This window comes from Protopterus annectens, chromosome 7.part0 (genome assembly GCF_019279795.1).
Source record: "Protopterus annectens isolate FY-2018-M chromosome 7.part0, PAN1.0, whole genome shotgun sequence".
NCBI lineage: Eukaryota > Metazoa > Chordata > Ceratodontiformes > Protopteridae > Protopterus > Protopterus annectens.
This window is the reverse complement of record NC_056739.1, coordinates 900,619,576-900,646,056: the sequence shown is the minus strand read 5'-3', so window position 1 is coordinate 900,646,056 and position 26,481 is coordinate 900,619,576. Positions and strand designations below refer to the sequence as shown.

The 26,481-nt window shown below is 44.6% G+C and overlaps 1 protein-coding gene across 1 annotated transcript in view; it reads left to right on the top strand.

The window, feature by feature from the left end:
• RAD54L2 (RAD54 like 2) overlaps positions 1-26,481 on the top strand; it is a 2,252,401-nt gene that overhangs the window by 426,859 nt on the left and 1,799,061 nt on the right. The window contains exon 9 of the mRNA XM_044077481.1: positions 26,107-26,240. Coding sequence (XP_043933416.1) covers positions 26,107-26,240 — 134 coding nt within the window. The remainder of the gene's footprint in view (positions 1-26,106; positions 26,241-26,481) is intronic.

Here is a 26,481-nt window from a genome sequence, read left to right as displayed (position 1 = left end):
GTGCCTACAGAGGACGACAGTGGCAAGGTAATAACAGAGCCACAGGCACAGCCACTACCACTGCAACAGGGCAATCACAGTGACTTGTTTCTAACTCCGCCTACCAGGGAACAAATAGCAGCACCCTTAGGCGGAAAATTAACCTTATTTTCAAAGAACTGGCACTATATCACAAAAGACAAGTGGATTTTGCAAACCATAGACCAAGGTTACCGGTTCCACTTCCACACTATACCAGTCAAAAGAGGAATGCCAAACCTACCTCCAAATCAAAAAACAGAAGCTCTACAGCAGATAATGCAATTAACAAAGATGAGAGCTGTGGAAAGAGTACCAATAACAGAACAAGGCAAAGGATTCTACTCCAGACTATTCCTAGTTCCAAGAAAGGAAAAAGTTGGAGACCTATTCTCGATCTGTCCACCTTAAACACATACATCATTGTCCCAAAATTCAAGATGCTGACCCTACAGCAACTTCTTCCCATGCTGGGCAAGGAGTGTTGGCTTGTAACTCTAGATCTCAAGGAGGCATACCTGCACGTCCCCATTCGACCAATTTGCAGAAGATACCTCAGATTTCTTGCAGGATCAGAGCACTATCAATTCTCAGCATTGCCCTTTGGCTTATCTACTGCCCAGAGTATTCACAAAATGCCTGGCATCAGTAATCGCCACTGCAGACTACAGGGAATCCAAATTTATCCATACCTGGACGACTGCCTGCTACAAGGGGACAACAAAAGCAAGCTGACAACAGATTTACAAAGGGTCATTTACTTGCTACAAGCACTGGGATACACAGTCAATTTGCAAAATCAAGGCTGATTCCATCCCAAACAAGGACATTCTTGGGCTGAATTGGACACAGTAAAACAAATGGCATTCCTAACTGCAGAAAAACAAAAGATCTCCTCTTTACTTCTTGGCACTAACAAACCACAGCAAACTAACAGCAAGAAAAGTTCTGCAGGCCTTGGGCTTCATGGCATCATGCATAATCTTGGTTCCACATGCCAGACTACATATGAGAAAACTACAGTGGTACCTAAAGAATTTATGGTCCCAACACAGGCACAGCCTAGAAGCAGAAATTCCACTAATTCCATGCCTAAAACAGGAGTTCCTATGGTGGGCTCAAGCATGCCAGTCAAACCCAGGCTTACCCTTTCACAAATATCAAGCAAGCCAAACCATCACAACAGACGCCTCAGACCTAGGATGGGGGGCTCGCATGCTGGACAAATGCGTGCAAGGATTGTGGACGCAGGACCAGCTTCACCTGCACATCAACCTAAAAGAAATGCTGGCAGTAAAACTGGCAATCCAAAAATTCAGACCATTTCTCAAAGAAGGCCATTTGATGATAAGGACAGACAACACCACAGTCATGTGGTACATAAACAGGGAGGCACTCATTCATACCCCCTATGCAGAATGACTTTGGACCTTTGGAACCTGGCACTCAGCTACAACATCCAGTTACAGGCAATGTTTGTACCGGGAAAGGAGAACACTCTAGCAGACATGTTAAGCAGAACCACCTCGGATGCTCACGAATGGATGCTACACCCGGACATATTCAAGACCATCGCAAAGAAATGGGGAATGCCACAGATAGATCTATTCGCTTCCCCTCTCAACCATCAGCTCAAAAAAATCTGCACAAGGACATTCCATCCACTTGCATCGAAAGTGGATTCGCTCTCCTTCAGCTGGAAAGGCCTGACAGCATATGCATTCCCACCTCTTCCCTTGATACACAAGGTATTACTAAAAATCAAGGAGGAACGTCCAAGGATAATCCTGATAGCTCCAAACTGGCCAAGACAACACTGGTACCCATTGCTGAGGAGCATGTCTCGGGACAAAATGTGGTCAATACCCCTGATGCCTTTGATGTTAACTCAGAACAACTACAGCATCATGCATCCAAACCTAAAAACGTTGCAGCTGACTGCATGGCACATCACATAGCAGCAACTATTCCAGATCTCTCCCAAAGGGTTAAAGACATTATCCTTGAAGCCCGCAGACCTTCAACAAGAAGAAACTATGCAGGAAATGGAAAAGGTTTGTCATTTGGAGTGCTGAAAGAGGAAAGGATGTGTCAATATAGATATGGCTAACATTCTGGAGTACTTGGCAGAGCTTCTACATACAGGCCTGTCCTATTCCTCCATCAAGATACATGCATCAGCTATTTCAGCAGAATACAGTTTTGATCCACCTGTCTTCTCACATCCTCTACTCAGGCAGTTCCTCAGAGGGATCAAGAATGTAAAACCTCCTAGGAAACCACCACTGCCAGCTTGGGATTTGAACTTTGTGCTAGAAAAGTTGACACTGCACCTTTTGAACCAGCAGCAACAGCAGACCTACAGCATCTTTCATGGAAAACTGCTTTCCTACTGGCAATAACCTCAGCAAGGAGGGTTTCTGAACTTCAGGCCCTAATGGCAGTACAACCCTTCCTAATCTTCCACCAAGACAGAGTGTCCATGAGGACTAATCCTACATTTATGCCTAAGGTGGTATCCAGAGTGTCCTTAAACCAGGCAATCCACCTACCTACCTTCTTCCCCAACCCACAAAACAGAGGGGAAAGAATGCTGCATACCTTGGATGTACACAGACAGCTACGCTACTACCTGGACAGAACAAAAGTAACAGAAAAACTGACCAGCTTTTTGTAGCCTATGCAACAGGAAGGGAAGGAAAAGCAATTTCCAAACAGACAATCTCCAAATGGATAGGAAATTGCATACGATTCTGTTACTCCTTCCATGGAAAACCAATTCCACAGAACATACGACCTCATTCTACAAGAGCAACAGCCACTACCACAGCCTTCTTACGAGGAGTGGCAACCAAGGACATTATTGAGGCGGCTACTTGGACCTCCGTGCATACATTTGCCAAGCATTATAATTTACCTCTGTATTCCAGATCCCGAGCAGGGTTTGCCACTGCTGTACTGCAAGGGATCCTAACCACACCATAATCTTTTCTTCCTCCTCCCTAGTTGGCTATGGTATTCTACCCAGTTGTTATGACTGCAGATGCATCCATGAAGGACATAGTACAGTTTTGTACCTACCATAAATGTAGATGTCCGAACTGGATAGCATCTGCAGTCAGGATTACCCTCCTCCTTCCCTCTGTGGTACTCCTAGGGTATTTACCCTCCTAATAGCTAGCTGGTGGGGAGTCTTTATGGTGTATTTGTTTGTATATATGTACATACATGCTTATTTTTTGTGTTTGCCTTCTATCCTTTGGGGAACATTGGCATTTTTACCCAAAATTTAGCCTTCCAAGAGGGCAACTGGCATCTGGGGCAAGAAACACTGAAGAAAATGGCGTCGGCTGATGCCTTTATACCCGAAGACCAGCAGAGATGACGTCGGGTGAAGTGCGACATCAGCCGAAGCCGGACCCGGACTTTGGAATCCGGCCGACCGAAGGGCTGCCTGACGACAGGACAACCCAGTTGTTATGACTGCAGATGCTATCCAGTTCGGACATCTACATTTATGGTAGGTACAAAACTGTACTTTCCTACTACTGAATTCATGTTTTCCATACCAAATATTTTCATAAATTTCTTCATAAATCTACCCTTTCTTGTTGTATTTTCCCTTCTAGTCTCCCCCAGATATGTCCTAATTGATGCAAATCAAATTCCAGACCCCACCTCTAAATTAATTTTGCCTGCTGAATGCTTATTATTTCTCCGATTTTTTTTTTTTAAGCTCCTTGTTAGCAGTTTTGAGTGAGTAATCCTTGTCCTTTGCCAGTAGACTTTACTACCACAATTCTACCTTTATCTTTTTCCTCTCTTCTATCAGTATTGGAGCTCCTCTAGCAATTAGTATAAATATTCCTCTTTTCCCTTGTCCCTGATATTCTACTGAATAGCCTTCCTTTATCACATTCACTTGCTCATTTCTTTCCAAATGCGTCTCCTAGAGAGAGGATTGCTATTTGCACTTTGCATTTCCTAATATAATTAAATTTTTTCCTTTTTTTATACCTGTGAGACTGTTCACATTCCAAGATAATATGAAAAGTGTTGCAATTATGATAAGACTGCATTTCCCCACCTATGCTATATGACAGCTTTTTAAATGTCTGTTTTGGTCTTTTGTTTTACATGCACCTACTAGTGTTTGGCATGTTGATCCTTTATGCAGTTTTTCCTTGTATCCATTTGAACCTTTTGTCACATTTTACAAGACTCTCTTGTTTTAATGAAAACCCTCCAAAAAAAAGCACCCCCCCATAACCTGTTAACATAGTTCAAACACAACTCTGTGTGCATCTGCAAATAATGAAGTTTAACCCTCCTAACAAGGACAATTATCCCTAATAGACACCTACAAACACAGGCCTCATGTATCCTAAAGTTGTGGTTATCCATACAAACACAGGCCTCATGTATCCTAAAGTTGTGGTTACCCATGCTAAGATACATATTCCTGCTTGTGCTACTACTCAACACTAATTTGTGTATTTTCTTTTTTTATTATTTCCTTCCCAGATGTTAAAAACAACTTACATGGTTTCAGAAAACATTAAATCTGATGTTGTCCATCTTCACATAATCCTTTACTATGGGCTCGGTTCTGATCCTCAGAATCGACTCTGCAGTTATTGCAGCTTGAGCCTTCCAAAAACTCTTGAGCTAAGCTGTACCCACGATGCTCCTCACTCAAGTACCTCAGATCTCATTTGCCGCTTTGTAGTGCCAGACGTGTTCTATCCAATCTCTCAAACTTTAGCATTTCTTCAAACTGTAAGTTAGTTTTTTTCATATCATATCTTTAATAGCCATCTTTAATTTCTGTCTTTTATATCCCCTCCTCTACTAGGTACACATTCATGTGTGCATAAGTGTGTTTTCTCTCCCCTTTTTTTACCATTGGGTAAACTCAAGTATCATTGTTGGTATTTTCTTCCATTTTTACCTTTGGGTAACTCTTAATACCCTTGTTGGAAGTTTTCTTTTTCCCACTCTCTGATATACAAAAAAAAAAAAAATCTTTCTAGAGGTAGGTGTGTGTGTGTTTATGTACAGTGGCCTTTGTTTCTTACAGTATGGCTAGCAAACCCTATTAAAGGTACCTCCAGCTGTAAGAAGTGCCAGAAATGTAATTGAAAGATGCCAAATTCAGATGGGCACATTCACTGTGTTTGTCTCAGAGTGCTCCAGCTATAAGAAGATTGCGTGATCTGTCATGGGTTTAGTTCCATATCCCTGATAGCTTGCAAAAACAAGCTGATCTTAAAAGGCCTGCTTAAATCTAATTTCGAAGAGGTCCTATCAGGTCCGTAGACTGAAGTCCGCTCCTCTTCTTCTTCATCCTCTTTAAAATGTAAGAAGTGTAGTCATTTCATTCTGATGCATTCTTCGGAACCCCCTCTGAATATGGCTAAATCTTCCACAATGCCAGCAGCCTCCTCTGCACCAGTGGGCCAAGATACTCAGTCTTCAGTGCTGTTGACACAGACCACTTCAACACAGTCATCCTCAGTATCGATGCAGACCTCTCTCTTCGGTACCATCTGACCACTCTGAACAGAAGGTATCCCTAATTGACATTTTGCTATGCACAACTTATTCTTCATCAGTGGATACCTTTGCACACAGTGCCCCCAGTCGCTTTTTGGAGGCATGACCACCAAGGTCTCCATTGGATTCTTCTCTTTCGTCCGTCAGTTTATCCGAGTCTGATGTTATGAGACTGGTGGACCAGCTCCTGATGATGAGGGGATTACCTCCTTCCATGGTTCCTAGACTGGTTAGCTGTAGAACCTTACCTTCTTATACACCCCTCCCTATTCCTCCTTCAACTCCATTTGAGATTTCGGAGCCCCTGGTGCTGATCTTCCCAGCTTTGACTGTTTCGGTGCTGGTCAGAGTTTCTTCTCCAACACCGATTGTTACCCTGAGTTCCTCTGGTTTGTCAGAGCTGGAGACCTCCTGGGGTCAGGGCTTCTTTGTCGGTTCTGAGGGGCAGGGTTTAAGTTTGATATTTTCAGAGCCTCACGAAGAATAAAGAACAACCAGGAACAATATCCAAACACACCCGTGGAGACAATAATTCAACTGAGCTTCAGAGCAGTCCTTGCTCAATTCTGATTGTTTCTTAAACACAAACTTGTCTCTGCTTTCGCTCATTAGCAGCAGTACAAAAGAACTGCCTGCTCACACCCGGGTGTCTCCACGGGTGTGTTTGGATATTATTTTCAGAGCCTCCCATGCCTCTCGAGGCTTCTGCATATTTAAGCTTGACCCTGGCTTCTATGTCGGGGGCGGCCTCCTCGGTGTGGGATGGGACCTCTTTCAGAAGGAGTCTATTTTGGTTCTGGGCTCCCATTCCTCTATGGGGGGGGGGCCTGCCTTTCAGGCAGTGGAGAGGGCTTTGTCTGTTGCGGACAAACAGTCTTTGCCTTCCCTGTCAGACCAAACATTGTGCCCATCCCCTCGACTGGATTCCCCCCAGTCTCTACCCAGAGACAGAAGGCATAAAAGTCTCAGGACCAAACTCCTCTGGTTTTGTCATCTTTAGATACCTCTCTGGAGCATCCCACCAAAGAGGTGCCTTCAAAAATAAAGTGCAAGAAGAAGCACTTGGACTCCCCTGAAGAGTCCTACACAGGTAGTACTGATTTCGATGAAGGGGAAGGTTCCCCAAAGTCACCCTCTGAAGATGTTTCCTTTGAGCACATCCTCAAAATCCTTAAACAGAGGGGTGGCTGGATTACCCTCCAACCTTCCTCAGATGAATCAGTATACCTAGAGGCTTTTTGTGCCCATCCCTCTACCTCTTGGATCTCTCCACCCGGTGACGATTTTATTAAAATAATTGCTCAGCGGACTTGGAAGATACCTGACGATATCAAGCCGATCCCTAAGAGACCTGACCACCGTATTCTCTCTTTGCCCCAAAAGATGAACAACACCGGGCCAAGGGTTTTCCTGTAGACGCCATGGTGGTAATGGCAGCCACCAAGAAGGAGCTTGCCGACCATAGTCCTACTATCTATCCTCCTAACAAGGATTCTAGGGCAATGGATAGATTTGGGAAGTGAGTATATGAATAATTGACCTTCTCTCTCCGGTCCTTGAACTATATGGCACATTTTAACACACTTCAGAGAGAACTAATTAAAGAACTTTCAGATACTCTCTTGGGAGGAGTAGCTGAAGGGGTTCAAGACAAAGTTGCTTCTCAGTTTGCCACCCTAGAATCTATTTTCAGTTCATCCATGAGGCAAATTTCTCATGCTGCCGAAGGGGCAACTAGGGCAGCGGGTTCAGGTGCCGCCATCAGGAGACATCCCTGGATGCACTTACGTGATTTTGCATAGCCATTTAGGTCTTCTTTCATCAACTCTCCATTTGATGGGTCATCCCTGTTTGGCCCCAAAGTTAGAGACTTTAGCCAGATGTGAGAAAGATGGGAAGACCCTCTCTGCCGTAGCCGTATGCTTTTCCACTCCTCAACTGCTGTACTCTAGGAACCGGAGAAGTGGTAGGCCTTGGTTCAAAAAGACCAAAGGTCCTTTCCAGGATTTGCGTGGCAATGACTTCCCTCGGGGCAGAGGGGAAGACAGTAATGGAAGACGCCACCCAGGAGGCAGAAATGGCCCGTCGAATCAGGGTTCCAGGGACTCTTTCCCAGGTAACTCCCATCAACGCTCCTGAAAGGAGGCCTGATTGCCTTCCTCTGGTGGCAGTCGGGGCGATTATCCCTGCATCAATCTGTCTGGCTAAAAATAACGATAGACAAAAGGGTGCAGAGTATTATTACCAGAGGTTGCAACATTCCCCTGTCAGACAAACCAAAAAGACCAAGAAGAATCCTAGATGTTCCACCCAGTCACAGGGAGGCAGCTGTCTTAGAAATTCAAAAACTCCTTGACAGAAGTCATTCAGGCAGTCCCATTAGATCAGAGAGGATCTAGAATTTACTCAAGATTTTTTTTAGTACCAAAGAAAACAGGGGACTGGAGATCAATTTTTGACCTCAGTCAGTTGAACAAGTCAGTTCAACAAACCAAGTTCCAGATGGTCTCTGTTCAGTCTATACTTTCTTGGGAAAAGATGATTGGATGTGCTCAGTAGAGCTTCAGGTTGCGTATTACCATATAAAAACGGGCAAGTGGTCTAGAAGATTCCTGCCATTCTGGCTGGGAGCCAGTCACTATTAGTTCAGGGCACTGCCCATTGTTCTCGCCCCAGCCCCCAGGGTGTTCACCAAATGCATGGCAGTAGTAGCAGCTCACCTCAGATTGCTAGGATTCCGAGTTTTTCCATATCTAGATGACTGACTCCTTACCGTTTCCACCATGCATCAACTCACAAAGGCACAAGATTATGCTCTTCTCCTGTGTTCCAACTTAGGCATCACTATAAACTACGAAATATCCCATCTAGAACCATGTCAACAGCTGAAATTCATTGGAGCTATGCTCAACACAGTCACCAGCATTACGTCACTTCCCCTAGAAAGACTCCAGAGGATCAGGTCACAAGTGAGCCAGAATATTCACAGCAAGAAAGTAACAGCAAGATGTGTTTTACAGGCTGTAGGATCAGCGGCAGCCTCTATCACTCTAATTCCCCTGGACAGATATCACATTCAGATTGTTCAGTGCCTTCTGGCCTCCTAGTGGTCCTTAGTGAGTCAGCCAATGTCTCATCTGATTATGATTACCAAGCTGCGCAAGGAAGATATGAGTTGGTAGCTTCACTCCAACGAAGTCTTGTCAGGCCGTCCCTTTGTCCTTCCTCAATCCCAAGCCATAGTGACCACAGACGTATCCCAGATTGGGTGGGGGGCATTATCTGGGAAAGACGGTCTAAGGCACTTGATCCCAGCTAGAGGGCAATTTGCATATCAACGTTCTAGAGATGAGGGCAGTTATCCTAGCATTGCAGGCATTTCAAGTAACCTTCCCCTTGGGAATGATTGTGATTCAAACAGACATGTCAGTAGTCTGGTATATCAATAAGCAAGGGGGGACCAGATCTCACCCTCTTTGTCGAGAAGCGCTCTGAGTATGGCAGTGGGCAATAAGATGCTTTCTTGTAGCAACGCAAATTCCAGGGAACTCCATTGTGATTGTGGACAAATTGAGCAGAGCCATCCTCATGCCTCACGAGTGGTCTCTCAAACAATTGGTGGCAGAAAAGATATTCTGCCACTGGGGCCAACCTTGCTGCGACCTGTTCGTGTCCGTTATGAACAAGTGCAGCAGTTACTTTGCTGTAACCACCCCCCCCCCCCCGGTGGGGGGGGAGATATCCAGAGATGCTCTCCTTCACAGTTGACCACTCCCCACCCCCTGGTCTATTGTATGCCTTTCCTCCAATTCCACTAATATGTCAGTTTCTAAAGAAAGCCAACAGGTCGAAGAACAGAATAATCCTCATTGCCCCATTCTGGCCTTGACAAGTCTGGTTTACCTTCCTATGCCCTTACCTAGTTCAGAAAACCCTGGATATTGAACCCAGCTCCAGACCCATTTTCCCATCCGGAGGGACTGGTTCATCCAAATCTACATCATCTCAAGTTCACTGCATGGCTTCTCCAGTTCTCTTGATTGCCAGGCATCCTTCCCTCTTTTCTCCGGTCCAGTACATCATTCTAGCCCACCACAAACCTTCAACTAGAAAACTGTATAATAACAAGTGGCAAAAGTTTAGTAAATGGCTGATAGACTGTAATCTTGACCCATATTTAGCACCCGTACACAAAGTTTTAGACTTCTTGGCCTTACTGTTTGAGACAGGAGCATCACCATCTACTGTTCGGGTGCATCTTGCTGCGATATCCAACTTCCATATTGGCTTCAGTGGATCATCACTTATGTCACATAAACTTTGTAAAGCTTTTTTGAAAGGAACCTTAATGCTTAGACCTCCATATAAAGAACTCTCTGCACCTTGAGATTCAAGTCTGGTACTTCATTCTCTGATTTCTCCTCCTTTTGAACCTTCAGCAAATTGTGACTTAAATTTCTTGTCTTGGAAAGCCTTATTTGTAATAGCTATTACTTCTGCCAGAAGAATATTGGAAAGGCAAGCCTTGTCCTGCAAACCCCCCTACTTGATTTTTCATAAGGACAGGATTTCCCTCCGAATTAATCCATCTTTCCTACCAAGGTGGTTTCCGAGTCAAATATCAGTCAGACTTTACACCTCCCAGTCTTTTTTTCCCCATTTTTTTCCAGTAAAGGGGAGTACTGTTTCCATTTACTAGATGTTCACAGACAACTACATTTCTGCCTTCACAGAGTGAAGGATATCAGAAAATCGGACCAGCTCTTTATTGGCTTTTCTTTGTTTCTTTGGGGAGTCCAGTTTCTACTCTAGCTGAATGGCTTAAGGATTGTATCGCTTTTGTTTACAGTAAAAAAGGTCTCCATCCACCACGACCTGTAAAAGCACATTCAATGAGAGCTATAGTAACATCTGCAGTTTTTCATGCCAGAGCCTCTTTAGAGGATATTTGTGTAGTAGCAACATGGGCATCTCCTCGTATCTTTATTATTACAAAGTGGACCAGGTCTCTAGGGGACGCGCATCATTCAGCTCGATGGTTCTCAGAAATATTCTTCTATGCGACCTCCCAGGATTGTTAGCTAGGGACTCTGTCCCACAGTCAAGGATTATGTGGAGATTGACATCAGATAAAGTAGCTGTCTTAACATAATGTTCCATCTGTGTTGCCGATCTTCACTAATCCTTGATATTCCCTCCCTCCTTCCCCCTGCCTTTAGAACTCTTGGTGGATTGAATATTCCCAAAGACTGGCTTCATATTAGGGACACAGATATGGTCTCTTATTTATTATTTCTTGTCTGTCAATATAGTTTGCAAACTTGATCTGAGGTAACGGAGTGATGAGCATTGTGGGTAGAGCTTAGCTTGGGCGTTTTTGGAAGGAACGAGCTGGAGTAATGGCCGAGTCGGTTTTGAGACTTGGAACAGAGCCCATAGTCAAGGATTAGTGAAGATTGCCAATAGAGTTGGAACATTATGGTAAGACATAATTTATTTGTTTTAACTTTGAAGAAACAAGTGTCTTGATTTTTTATTGCACTATAATCCCTTGTCTCCTTGGAAGTGTAAAAAAAAAAACTTGGCCCTCAACTACAGGTGTCTAAAGACCAGCTGAAACATTTATTGCTAAAGAAATACATTTCATACCATTCAGTGTTCTCTTATTTACTTCTTTCCACTTAAAACTGGTTATTAGATTAAGCCAGTGGTTTTAATCCAGACATTCACGTATGCAAAAGTAAGAGAAACGCATCAGTTCTACATGCATTATGATTTGTTTACTTTTGCACCCCACCCCCCACCTCAGCACCCCAAGATTACTGCCTATCAACTTAAAACATGCTTTGTCTACCCTTTTTTTATCTTTTTGTATTGTAATGCCTACATTTCTTAATACTACAAAAAAAAAAAAAAAGAAAGAAAGAAAAAAGGCATCTGTTTTAATTTGCAATCTTTATCACTTACAGCAACAACTAGAATGCTTTACTGTAAAACATGCCATTTATAATATGAAAAGTTTTATAGAAATACTGGTAAGAGCAGGAATTATTTTACTTGGTTACCTTTTTCTTTCTCCTTCCTTTTTTTTTAAACAAGAAACATCTTTATTAAATGATCACGTATTACACAAGCTATCGTACATTCCTATAAATGAAAACAAACCATACTGACATAAGTGTAGCTGCAAACATTGTACATAACATGTCCTTCATGGATGCATCTGCAGTCATAACAAGTGGGTTGTCCTGTCGTCAGGCAGCCCTTCAGTCGGCCGGATTCCAAAGTCCGGGTCCGGCTTCGGCTGATGTCGCACTCCACCCGACGTCATCTCTGTTGGTCTTCGGGTATAAAGGCATCAGCCGACGCCATTTTCCTCAGTCTTTCTTGCCGCGTGGTGCCCGAAGCAGAAGCTGTTCGCAAGTGCCGGTCGGTCGGATCCAGAGATTACTTCTACCGAATACTACTTGAAGACTTCTAAAGCTAAGTACCCGTTGGGGACTCTTTCTTGCCTCAGCCGATGTCAGAAAAAGTTAACAATTGTTTAAACTGTGGGAAACAAATACCTCATAAAGATTTCCACTCTTACTGTCTGCCTTGTTTAGGCCCAGCCCACGACGTAGCAGCCTGTTCGCCTGTGCTTCCTTCAACCGACGAACGCTTAGGCCGGTCGGAGTTCGCAGAACAGTTTTTCGGTTCTGATTTTGCGTACATTATGCCGTCGGATCCTCCGACTACCCAATCTGGCAAAAAACACAAAGATAAAGACCGACACTCGCGGTCCGCGGTTTCGCCGAAACCTTGGTGAACCAAACTCTGAGTGTCTCGGTTTCGGCCGAAACCGAGAAAACTGAACAAAGTACAGCTGAACCTATTCCTACAACTGAGGCCCCTGCTACAACTCTTGAAACGACTTCAGAAATTTTACCCACTACGGTGGTTGACTTATCAGACACCATCCCCTTGGATGTTTCTACCCCAGCACGTGGTGCTGCTAGGCCTCCAGCAGCCATGTCCATTAAGGCCTTCGCCAGGGCTAAAGCTGCCAAGACTACTAAAACAGTGCCTGTTAAACCACCCCCATCCAGGCCCTCTTCTAGTTCTCAAATGCTTACCTTGGCAGAAGATTTAATTTCTGCAATTAGAGGATCTCAATCTCACCCAGACAGGGCCTCTCAGCCCCCAGAGAAGAGACCTAGGGCAGAGCCCCCCGAGCCAGTGTCCTCTGATGATTCTGCTGATGAATCAGACATAACTGACCAGCCAGAGGCTCCCTTCTCCAATTTTGAAGATTCTGATGCTGAAGAATCCATCCCAGCTGCTTCCCCACCAGAAGAATTTTCCTTTGGGGAAACCTTGCATGCCATGCGAGAACAGTTCCAATGGCAGCAACAGGATTTTTCAGACTCCAGAAAAAGACTTAGGACCTTTCTGCACCTCCCTCAGCACAGGCCCTTGGCTATACCCCTGTTCTCTCTGTGGTGGATGATGCTTTCAATGATGTTTGCTCCGCTCCAGATTCTTTACCCCAGCCCCTACCAAACCAGACAGATTTTACAGGGTGCCAGATACTCATCACCACCTTTACAAGGCTCCACTTGCAGACCCAGAAACTATATCCCAGGGGCCCAAGGCAGTAGCCGCGACCATAGCTAAAAACCCTATTCCTTCTGAAAGGGAAGCAAGGTCATTAGACAGATGGGGTAAAAAGGTCTACACTTCAGCTACTCTCTCAGCTAGAGCTTTAAACTGTCAGTTTCACATGATACAATACCAAGAGTTTATGCTGGATCAGTTAACTAAAAACTAACCACTGATGAATCTCTTGATAAGAAATATGTATTAGATATGGTAAATAACATACAACAGGTTAGCAACCATTCCTTAAAATGTGGCTATGATGCACTGGAGGCTTCATTTAGATCAGCCATGACAGGCACAGTGATAAGAAGGCATGCATGGCTAAAGGAACAAGCTTTACCGGATCATGTTAAAGCTAAGTTGCTAGATGCTCCTATGGACAAGACAAGTTTGTTTGGTACATCTGCCCAGCAGGTTATGAAGAAAATGGAAGAAAAGGCAAAATCTGTTCAAACTGTTAAAGATTTCTTGCAGGTTCAACCCCAAGGTTTAGCAGGAACTGGCCTGCCAAAATTGGTCCTTTCCTGACTCCACAAAATTTCAAAGGGGCAGGAATAGACGTTCCAGAGGCAGAAACCAATCCAGAGGAGGTGCCTACAGAGGAAGACAGTGGCAAGGTAACAACAGAGGCACAGACACGCCACTGCCACTACATCAACACAACCACAGTGACTTAACCTAAACCCGCCTACCAGGGAACAAATAGCAGCTCCTCTAGGCGGAAAGTTAACCTTATTTTCAAAGAACTGGCACTACATAACAAAGGACAAGTGGATTTTACAAACCATAGATCAAGGTTACCGGTTTCACTTCCACACTATTCCAGTCAAAAGAGGAATGCCAAATCTACCTCCAAATCAAAAAACAGAGGCTCTACGCCAGATAATGGAGTTAGCAAACATGAGAGCTGTGGAAAGAGTGCCAGCAGCAGAGCAAGGAAAGGGGTTCTACTCCAGACTATTCCTAGTTCCAAGAAAGGAAAAAGTTGGAGACCAATTCTCGACCTGTCCACCTTAAATACATACATCATTGTCCCAAAATTCAAAATGCTGACCCTACAGCAACTTCTTCCCATGCTGGGCAAGGAGTCTTGGCTGGTAACTCTAGATCTCAAGGAGGCATACCTGCACGTCCCCATTCGACCAATCTGCAGAAGATACCTCAGATTTCTTGCAGGATCAGAGCACTATCAATTCTCAGCATTGCCTTTGGCTTATCTACTGCCAGAGTATTCACAAAATGCCTGGCATCAGTAATCGCCATTGCAGACTTCAGAATTCAAATTTACCCATACCTGGACGACTGCCTGCTACAAGGGGACAACAAAAGCAAGCTGACAACAGATTTACAAAGGGTCATTTACTTGCTACAAGCACTGGGATACACAGTCAATTTACAAAAGTCAAGGCTAATACCATCCCAAACAAGGACTTTCTTGGGCGTGGAATTGGACACAGTAAAACAAATGGCATTCCTGACTACAGAAAAACAAAAAGAACTCCCTCTATACTTCTTGGCACTAACAAAACTGAACAAGTTAACAGCAAGAAAAGTACTGCAGGCCTTGGGCTTCATGGCATCATGCATAATCTTGGTTCCATTTGCCAGACTACATATGAGAAAACTACAGTGGTACCTAAAGAAATTATGGTCCCAACACAGACACAGTCTAGAAACAGAAATCCCACTAATTCCATGCTTAAAACAGGAGTTCCTATGGTGGGCTCAGGCATGCCAGTCAAACCCAGGCCTACCCTTTCGCAGATGTCAAGCAAGCCAGACCATCACAACAGACGCTTCAGACCTAGGATGGGGGCACACATGCTGGACAAATGCGTGCAAGGATTGTGGACACAGGATCAACTTCAACTGCACATCAACCTAAAAGAAATGCTGGCAGTAAAACTGGCAATCCAAAAGTTCAAACCATTTCTCAAAGAGGGCCAGTTGATGATAAGGACAGACAACACCACAGTCATGTGGTACATCAACAAACAGGGAGGCACTCATTCATACCCCCTATGCAGAATGACCTTGGAGCTGTGGACCCTGGCACTCAGCTGCAACATCCAGTTACAGGCAATATTTGTACCAGGGAAAGACAATACCCTAGCAGACATATTAAGCAGAACCACTTTGGATGCCCACGAATGGAAGCTTCATCCGGACATCTTCAAGACCATCTCAAAGAAATGGGGAATAACACAGATAGACCTATTCGCATCACCTCTCAATCACCAGCTCAAAAAATTCTGCACAAGGACATTCCACCCATTAGCATGGAAAGTGGATTCGCTCTCTTTCAACTGGAAAGGCCTAACAGCATATGCATTCCCGCCTCTTCCTTTGATACACAAGGTACTACTAAAAATCAAGGAAGAACGTCCAAGGATAATCCTGATAGCTCCAAACTGGCCAAGACAACACTGGTACCCACTACTGAGGAGCATGTCTCGGAACAATATGTGGACAATTCCCCTGATGCCTTTGATGTTAACGCAGAACAACTACAGCATCATACATCCAAACCTAAAAACCTTACAACTGACTGCATGGAACATCACATAACAGCAGCTATTCCAGAACTTTCCCAAAGAGTTAAAGGCATTATTCTGGAAGCACGCAGACCTTCAACAAGAAGGAACTATGCTGGAAAATGGAAAAGGTTTGTCATCTGGAGTACGGAAAGAGGAATGTGTCAAACATAGATATGCCTAACATTCTGGAGTATCTGGCCGAACTTCTTCATTCAGGCCTGTCCTACTCCTCCATCAAGATACATGCATCAGCTATTTCAGCAGAATACAGCTTTGATACACCTGTTTTTTCGCACCCTTTGCTCAGACAATTCCTCAGAGGAATCAAGAATGTAAAACCTCCAAGGAAACCACCATTACCAGCTTGGGATTTAAACTTTGTGCTAGAAAAGTTGACACTAGCACCCTTTGAACCAGCAGCAACAGCAGACCTACAACACCTATCATGGAAAACTGTTTTCCTACTGGCAATTACTTCAGCAAGGAGGGTTTCAGAACTACAGGCCTTAATGGCAGTGCAACCCTTCCTAATCTTCCACCAAGATAGAGTGTCCATGAGGACTAATCCTACATTTATGCCTAAGGTGGTATCCAGAGTGTCTTTAAACCAGGCAATCCACCTACCTACCTTCTTTCCCAACCCACAAAACAGAGGGGAAAGAATACTGCATACCTTGGATGTACATAGACAGCTACGCTACTACTTGGACAGAACAAAAATAGCAGAAAGACTGACCAACTTTTTGTAGCCTATGCAACAGGAAGGGAAGGAAAAGCTATTTCCAAACAGACAATCTCCAAATGGATAGGAAATTGCATACGATTCTGTTACTCCTTCCATGGAAAACCAATTCCACAGAACATAAGACCTCATTCTACAAGAGCAACAGCCACTACCACAGCCTTCTTACGAGGAGTGGCAACCAAAGACATTATTGAGGCGGCTACTTGGACCTCCGTGCATACATTTGCCAAGCATTATAATTTGCCTCTATATTCCAGATCCCGAGCAGGGTTTGCCACTGCTGTACTGCAAGGGATCCTAAACACACCATAATCTACTTTTATCCTCCTCCCTAGTTGGCTATGGTATTCTACCCACTTGTTATGACTGCAGATGCATCCATGAAGGACATAGTACAGTTTTGTACCTACCATAAATGTAGATGTCGAACTGGATAGCATCTGCAGTCAGGATTACCCTCCCACCATCCCTCTGTGGTACTCCTAGGGTGTTTACCCTTCTAATAGCTAGCTGTTGGGGAGTCTTTTATGGTGTATTTGTTTTGTATATGTACATACATGCTTATTGTTGTGTTTACCTCTATCTATTTGGAAACATTGGCATCTATCCAAATTTTAGCCTGCAAGAGGGCTACTGGCATCTGGGGCAAGAAACACTGAGGAAAATGGCGTCGGCTGATGCCTTTATACCCGAAGACCAACAGAGATGACGTTGGGTGGAGTGCGACATCAGCCGAAGCCGGACCCGGACTTTGGAATCCGGCCGACTGAAGGGCTGCCTGACGACAGGACAACCCACTTGTTATGACTGCAGATGCTATCCAGTTCGGACATCTACATTTATGGTAGGTACAAAACTGTACTTTATAATCTGTCCAGTCATTGTCAGCCAAACATTACATAGTTTATTCAAAACCTGCCTTCTTTTAAACTTCGTTCCTCTTCTGCATGTATTGTTCCCACAGTTCCCATTTTTTTTATGTAATTTGCTCCTGCCCTTTTCTGAAGATCCCAGTTCTAGTTTTATCTGTTTTACTATATTCACTATTTCTAGTACAGTTGGTTTAGACTTCGAGTTCCATTTTATAGTAATTGATTTTTGGCAGCCATTATTAGACTCCTGCATTACTATGCCTAGTATCCCCTTCCCTTTAGTGTCCTTCCATACATTTAACATGAAGTGAGGCAAATGCCTTTCTGTTCCCCACAAATTTAACAAAGTCAACAAAAGTCCATTCTTTCCACTTGTTTCTTGTACAGCTGTATTTCACAACTGTGATTTGATGCTTTGTAATCTCACATTTATTTCTATGTTGCTGGTCTTCTTCCTGTTCATCTTCATCTCCCAACTCTACACTCAGGTTCAGTTCCAAGGTACTCCTGTTCTAGTCAACTCCTGTGTTTTTCTGTGACTTTCAAGCATTTTCCTTTTGGAACACTGGAAAAAGTTGCACTGGTAAAATCTCTTTGTGTGCTTTATCATCAGAAGAATGAGAAGCAGAGCCCCCTTCTGCCTGACTGGTCACTTTTTGTTGGACAAATTTTGTATTTCCTCCTTAGTCATGTCTGCATCAAAAAATGAATTTGATCTTCCAGCAGAAAGTATTCTGAAGATAGCTAGATACTGCAGCTTGAATCTCACACCTGCATCTCAATTTATTCCCTAATTGCTGGAATTAAATTTGTTTATTTTCTACCTGGTGTACAGTGAATAATCATTTTCCACAAACACTCTGTCTTCAACTTTTAATACTTTTCATTTTTGCTGCATTTTGTTTTCAGGATAAGCTAAATTTTGCTGGTGGGATTGCATCTTTATGAATACAGGTCTTGGCTGGTTTCTCATGACCAGGTTTGGAACTTGCATACAGTGTTGCCTTTCAATTAACTGATCCTGCTGTGGAGTACCAGTCCAGTTGCTTATTTGTGTCTTCATAAAATTAATGCAGTCTGTTCCGTCTAGTTTTTCTGGTACAGTAGAAAATCTCAGGATGTAATGGGATCCTATCTCGCCTACATTCATGACAGATGGGTTCGGAGCCGATCCATCGGCTCCGACTCGGCAACTTGTATACTAGCACGAAGTCTCTCATTGGCTGGGCTATACCCTATCCCAGGATGCACTACACCTGCTTCCCCAGATCTCGTTTGCCGCTTTACTAGCTGGACGTGGTCTCGACTTGGCTGGAGCTAAGTGATTTATCTTTACCTTTATTGGTCTTTGACCTTGGGGTTTCTTGTCAGATATTAACCAAACAGCTGTTTTAACAGCTTTTTTATCCTATTTTTGAAAGTTTAAGTGCTAAGTGTTGTCTGGTACTTGTTCTTTTTGTTGTCGGGCAAGGCCCATTTTAGTTAGAGGGCCCTTGCCCTATCCTAGTGTAGTTTTAGTTAAAAGGCTTTTTTCTACTATTAATTTAATTCCTTTGTGTTTTTTGTACCTACGGGCCAAGTCCGTTTAAATTAGAGGGCTTTGGCCTTGGTATTTTTGTCAGTTGTTTGTGAGGTAATTTCTACTGTGTCTCGCGCTTTTCAGTTGGCGCTATTTTTCTTATAGTGCTTATTTTGTGGTGAACTCTATTTCTTTAGGTACCTGTACTATGTCTAAAGAACAGAAGTCAGGGTTTAAAAAATGCACTCGGTGCAGTTATAAAATGTCCATAACAGACAGCCATTCTATTTGTGTTTATTGTTTAGGGCCGAAACATTTACAAGAGACTTGTAGCGTATGTCATGCCTTTTCTGCTAGAGTTCTTCAAGAGCGTAAGAACAAGCTCATTTTAAAAGGGCTTATTAAACCCTCCTTTGAGGAAGCTTTGAATCCTCCTGTTGCTTCCAAAGAAAAGATCGTCGGCTCCGACAAGTCCGTCGGAGCCGACTTCTAAAAAGAAAAAGTTGACTTCTTCTTCCTCGGCTCCACTGACTTCGGGGCCGAGTGTCGAAGAGTCTGCCTCGATACCTCCTACTTCGGTTCCATTGTCTTCGGAGCCGCAAGTTGGAGTATCGAGAGGTGAATCACCTCCATCGGCTCCAATGGCTTCGGAGCCGGTGGAAGTGTGCAGCTCAGACTCTTCCCCCTCGGCTCCGAAGAAAAAGGCTTCTTCGGCGCCGATAGTGACCCATGAGTTGGTGGAGTCGGCGCCGACAGTATTGGAGCCGTTTCGGAGCCGGTCCCCTTCTCCCTCGGAGCCGAGAGGAAAGTCTTCTCGAGTGTCTACCTCCTCTAAATCCTCGAGACTATCGGATTCGGACCTGGATAGGGTTTTACAGAGGCTCTTCCAATTTCCAGTATTTGCTAAAATGGTCTCGGCTCCAGCACAGTTTGCTTCGGAGCCGATCCCCCCTCCTACACTCTTGATTCCTCCTCCAACCTCTTCTGAGTTGTTGGAGCCGGTGGTGGTGGAGCAATGTGGAGCCATACGGTCGGAGCAGAGACCCCTATCAGGCCTTTCGGCTCCGACCATGCTTCCTACCCTGTCCTCCGGTTCAGGGTTTGGCACTGCGACCTCTACAGCCGGGCCCGAGGGGAATACTTTGGGATTAGGTGCTTCGGTGGCTAGTCTTCCCCTCGGAGCATCGGCTGCTGGAATTCCCAGTGCCATCGTGGCCTCTAGACCAGTGACTTCCTTGGATTCTGGAGGTCCGGCCTTTGAGGCCATGAGGAGCGCGCTGGCCATGCCCTTGCCGGTTCAACTAGACTCTACCTCACCGTCCCTAGATTTGGAGACTGGTGCCTCTGTTGCGTTGCAGCCCCCCGGCAGCGGGGCCCCAGGGCCTGAGGATACCCCAATCGGGGGTTCCCTTCTTCCGGGTGGTCCGTCCGAAACCGCTTCGGACGAACCTCCACGGAAGAAATTGTGCAAGAGGATGCACGTAGACTCCCAAGATGAGTCTATTACATCGGATACTGACCTCGATGACGCTGAAGGGTCCCCCAAATCATCTTCGGATGATATCTCCTTCTCAGATATCTTGGAGATTCTGAGACAGAGAGGTGACTGGCAAGCCAAAAACCCTTCAACTGAGGAGTCAGTCTTCCTCAAGGCCTTTGGAGCCCAGCCCTCCGCCTCCTGGGTGTCTCCGCCCTTTGATGAACTCCTTGATGTGGTTTCTCGAAGGGTGTGGGAACACCCTGATTCCGTGGAACCGGTGCCTGCGACGCCTAACAAATTCTTGTCAGCTCCCCCCAGAAAGAATTTCTCACTAAGGGAGTACCGGTAGATGCTTTGGTGGTGGCTTCTGCCACACAGCAGGACGTGGCAGAGGCTTCGACGTCTATTCATCCTCCTAATAAGGATTCTAGGAGTATGGATAGGTGCGGAAGCGTACCCTGTCCTCAGCGGCCTTTACCTTACGGTCGCTGAATTATTTATGTCATTTTACGAGGCTCCAAAGGGATCTTCTCAAAGAGCTAAATGACTCCCTTGTTGGTAATCTACCTGAAGCGCTGGCCTCGACTGTTAGCGCACAGATGATTACTCTTTCTTCTATTGTTAACTCGTCCATGAGGCTCATCTCGTATGCGGCCGAGGGGGCGAGTAGAGCAGCGGGAACAGGCGTTGCCCTTAGGAGACAAGCCTGGTTACGCATGTGTTAGTTTACGGAGGCCTTCAAGTCTTCCTTCGCCGACGCCCCCTTTGATGGGTCATCTTTGTTTGGACCCAAGGTGAAGGACACGCTAGCTCGGTGTGAGCAGGAGGGCAAGACTTTGACTGCCGTTGGGGCCCGTTATTCCGCTCCTTCCAGGCCTTATCCCAAGGCTGGGAGAGGAGGGAAAATGTGGTTCAAAAAATCCCAAAAGTCTTTCTCTACTCCACCCAGTGATTCCCCCTCCAGAGGCAGGGGGGGGGGGGGATTTTGGAAGACGCCGCCCCAGAGGTGGCAGAGGCCCCCGTAACTCTGGAGACCGCGATTCCTTTCGTGGTTCTTCATACAACCAGCGTTCCTGAGTGGTTGCCCGACTGTGCAACTCCGGAGCCAGTCGGGGGTCGCTTTGCGGCGCATCCACAAGCTTGGGAATCCATTACAAGCAATCAGTGGGTGCTTCGCATTATTACCGGAGGATATGTCATCCCTTTCAGCAAACCCCCCCTTTCTTTAAGGGAAATCCCGGACGTGCCACCCAGTCAGCGGGATCAGGCAGCATTAGAAATTTCAAATCTGCTAGAAAAAGAGCCATCCAGCCTGTCCCCACCGACCAGATCGGATCAGGAACTTACTCAAAATTATTTTTGGTGCCAAAAAAGACAGGGGACTTCAGGCCCATTTTGGACCTCAGTGCATTGAATCGTTTCGTCAAGAAGTCCAAATTCAATGGTCACTCTTCAATCTATTCTTCCTTTGCTGGAAAAAGATGCATGGATGTGCTCAGTAGATCTCCAGGACGCTTACTATCATATTCCCATAGCTCAAGAGTCCAGGAGACATTTACGCTTCGCCGGAGCCAGTCATTTCAATTCGAGCACTGCCCTTTGGTCTCACCACAGCCCCCAGGGTGTTCACCAAGTGTCTGGCAGTGGTAACTGCTCACCTGAGAAGTCTGGGATTCCAGGTGTTTCCTTATCTCGACGACTGGCTCCTTACAGCCACCTCCGAGCATCTACTTCTTCAAGCGCTCAGAGCCACATTCACCTTGGGCCGTTTTTTGGGGGTCACATTCAATTTGCAAAAATCTGTACTACAGCCTTCTCAGCGTATTACTTTCATAGGCGCAGACTTAGACACAAAAGAATGCGCGCCTTTTGCCGGCAGCAAGAATTCAGATCTTACAAGATCAAATCAAATCCTGCCTTCACTTACAAAGAGCTCCGGCCCATCGGATTCTACAACTGTTGGGCTCGATGGCGTCGACTATACTTCTAGTTCCCTTGGCCAGACTTCACATGCGAATTCTACAATGGCTACTGTCAGTTCAATGGTCTTATCAGGAACTGCCCTTGAACCACTTAATCATAATAACGGAAAGTTGCCGTCGAGATCTGCGTTGGTGGCTTCTACAGTCAAATCTCGACCAAGGGGATCATTTATTCCTCAACGTCCCGTTGCCACTGTGACCACGGACGCCTCCCAGGTAGGGTGGGGGGGTCATTACCTGGACAGGTCGGTCCAAGGCACATGGCAGATCCAGGAAACACATTTGCATATCAATGTCCTGGAGATGAGAGCGGTACTATTGGTACTCCAAGCTCTCCATCACGCTCTCCCACAGGGCCCAATTGCGATCCTATCCGACAACATGTCGGTAGTATGGTACATAAACAAGCAAGGGGGTACCAGGTCTTACCCACTATGCAGAGAAGCCATGAGACTTTGGCACTGGGCGGTAGCTACCAACCGCTTTCTAATGGCAACGCACATACCGGGGAAGTCCAATGTGATTGCGGACAGATTAAGCAGGACCATTCTCTTGCCCCACGAGTGGTCCCTCAATCAGAGTATAGCTGCGAAAATCTTCGACAGATGGGGTCTTCCTTGCTGCGATCTGTTTGCCAGCCCCCACAATGCGAAATGCACAGAGTTCTTCACACTGTTCCCTTCCCAGGGACAGATTCCCAGGGACGCTCTGACCCACAGTTGGCCCTCCGGTCTTCTCTACGCCTTCCCTCCGTTCCCCCTCCTACCGAGGGTGATACAGAAGGCCATTTACATGGAGAGTGAGATGATTCTGATTGCCCCGCACTGGCCTCGTCAAGTTTGGTTCCCTTTCCTACAGAGGCATGCGATAGAAGGTCCATGGTTTCTGGATCCGGTGCCAGACCTGTTGACTCATCAGTCAGGACGGCTTCATCCGTCTCTCAGGTCCCTGAAGTTGGCAGTATGGTTACTCCACTTCCATCCTTAGTCCGAGATAATGCTCTCGCCGGATGTGGTCCACATTCTGTCTTCTTCCCATAAACCTTCCACCATCAAACTTTATTCCAGTAAATGGAAAAGGTTTGCCTTCTGGGCTCAAGAACGAGGTATTGATCCTCTCACTGCTCCAGTATCGGAGGTTCTGAATTTTCTGGCCTTCCTGTTTCAGTCGGGATCTTCAGTTTCTACCATTAAGGTTCAACTAGCGGCAATCTCTAATTTTCATGCTTCATTTGAACCTTCATTGATGTCTCACAAACTTTGTAAGGCGTTCCTTAAAGGGGCTTGGCTCCTTAGGCCTCCTTTATCTCATCCTGTTCCTCCTTGGGATTTGAATATGGTTCTTGCTGCCCTAACTGCCCGTCCTTTCGAACCAGCTGCTACTTCTGATTTAAAATTTCTGTCTTGGAAAACAGCCTTTTTAGTAGCCATAACATCTGCTAGACGAGTTTCAGAACTTCATGCTCTTTGTTCTGATCCTCCCTATTTGATTTTTCACAAACATAGAGTTTCATTGAAATTGAACCCTGCATTTATTCCAAAGGTGGCCTCTTCTTTCTGTTTGCAACAAACCATAGAACTCCCTGTGTTTTTCCCAGAATTTTCTAATAACGCAGAGTATACTTTGCATCAATTGGACGTACATAGACAGTTACGTTTTTATTTGGATAGAACCGCTCAAACGCGAAAATCAAATCAATTGTTTGTCTCTTTTGCAGCGAACAAATTGGGTCAACCAGTATCAAAAGCCTCCATATCAAAATGGATTAAAGATTGTATCACTTTTGTTTATTCACAGGCCAAAAAAGATCTCCCCTTTCCAGTCAAGGCTCATTCTACCAGGGGAATGGCTACTTCGTAGCTTTTCACTCCAAGTTATCCTTTGATGATATTTGTGCTGCGGCAACCTGGACTTCTCCGCACACTTTTATTTCTCATTACAAATTGGATGTGGTTTCTCGAGGCAGAGCTTCCTTTGGTTCCACGGTTCTCAGGAGTGTGTTCCAATGAGCCACCCGGGATGTAGGTGTTAGGACGCTGTCCCATCTGTCATGAATGTAGGAGAGATAGGTTCCCATTACATCTTTTTGTTATGTACTTACCTTAACTTTGGTTGTATGGGATCCATCTCCACATTCATAAGTACCCACCCTCCTTCCCCCTGCCTTTTGGATTTAGAGGAGCTGTAGTCACTTTTTTCTTGGCGTTCTTTCTTGAAGAACTTTAGTTGGTTATAGTGACTTATAGTGTCTCTGTGTTTACATGGTGTATGAAAGCGAACAAACAAGATCTGGGGAAGCAGGTGTAGTGCATCCTGGGATAGGGTATAGCCCAGCCAATGAGAGACTTCGTGCTAGTATATAAGTTGCCGAGTCGGAGCCGATGGATCGGCTCCGAACCCATCTGTCATCAATGTAGGCGAGATGGATCCCATACATCCAAAGTTATGGTAAGTACATAACTAAAAGTTATCCCTATGTGCTCTGTCCTCTAATTTTACCATTTTTAAACATCTATTCTTGAGCAGTCTGATACTCCTTGACTGCCTTGTCAGCCTCTGATTTTTTAGTTTTTATCAGCTCATCTGATTGCCTATTTAAAGCTTTTTCCATTTTTTCTAGACCTTTCTTATCTGAGTTTATGTATTCCTTCAGTGTTTCATTTATTTTAATCAGCTGTTAGCACATTAAGCATATTTTTTCCTCTAGGTTAGTGAAAGCCATGTCTTGCACCAAAGCTGGAGTTTGAACTGCTTTTTGATAAACAGCTACAGGATTCTTCCCAGTCAGTGTTTTATACTTACCTTTTCCAGTTTATTTTCTTTCAGACTCTTTTTGTTTGTTCTTTGTTGCATCCAGGCAGTGCACTTACTAGCCAGTAGCTGAATTTACTAAAAGTGACATGTTCCTGGCCCGTGTCTTTAATTTTCTTTTTTTCCACACTGAGCACTGAAGTTAAGCTGTTTATCAATGTGCAAGCATCTTGTAAATTCACAATTTTCTCCTTTTGAGCTCAGCATCTCATATGTAACCCTACTGATCTGTAATCTGCATGGTATTGTTCTGTTTACCACCTTAGATTCTGGAGTGTGCCAGTCTGTATTCAATATGTTAACATCCCAGTAATCACTTTTAACTATTCCATTCTTCTGTCACCCTCTGTGTTAGGATGACAGCTGTTTAAATCACCATGTCACATTGGACATGCAAGACTTTTATGTAACTTGGCACAAGATTTAATGTCCGCTAAGATTATATTTGCATCAGGTATTCATTGTGCATCTGACAGCAGTTAACTTCATGAAGCATCAGTCTGATTATGCGCAATATTGTCTTGAAAGAGAATTCTTGAGTCACTGCAAAGATCACTTTTTGGAAAGTGATTAAGGTTCACTTGTTGAGTTCATGAGATTGGTTCATTAGATAAGTATGTTGAATATCTGGTGTATAAATCAAATGTGGAGCATATACTTGATCATTAGCAGTCTTTTAAGTCCTGTCAATTATGTATATGTTTAGCTGTTAACATTCTGTGAACTATTTCTTCCTACCACATATTGATGCTGCATTTCTAGTTTCATCGATAATGGACTGGTTTGGTTATTTAGTTCTTTGTCCTGATATCCTCTCCTAGTTGGCCATTAAAGCTGTATTCATTGGCAGACTCTTGATAGCATTATTTTTGTTATGTTGTCTTTTGTTTTTAAAATCTATGGATGACAGTCTGCCTTCTAAGTTGGATGTTCATATCTCTGCAGGTGAACACATTGCAGAACTGGCTAGCGGAATTTAACATGTGGCTTCCAGCACCAGAAATGCTTCAACCTGACTGTAGCCCTGAAGAAATCCAGCCACGCACTTTCAAAGTCTTCATTCTTAATGATGAACACAAGTAAGCGGTGACACTTTATTGTTACACGCACTGATTGTTCTGCCTGCACTGCTTATTGTGCCCTATCTGTTACTTTGTAAGAACTGCATTGGTTACTGCTTTTTATTTACATCTGCACCTGATGGCCTGCCATTTCTACTGTACTTGTGTGGGCTGAAAACGCTAAGTAGATTGTTTCTGGTTGTCTCTTAAATCTTGACTTTTTCATATGAAGTGCTTTGATATAGATAAATGTATTCCT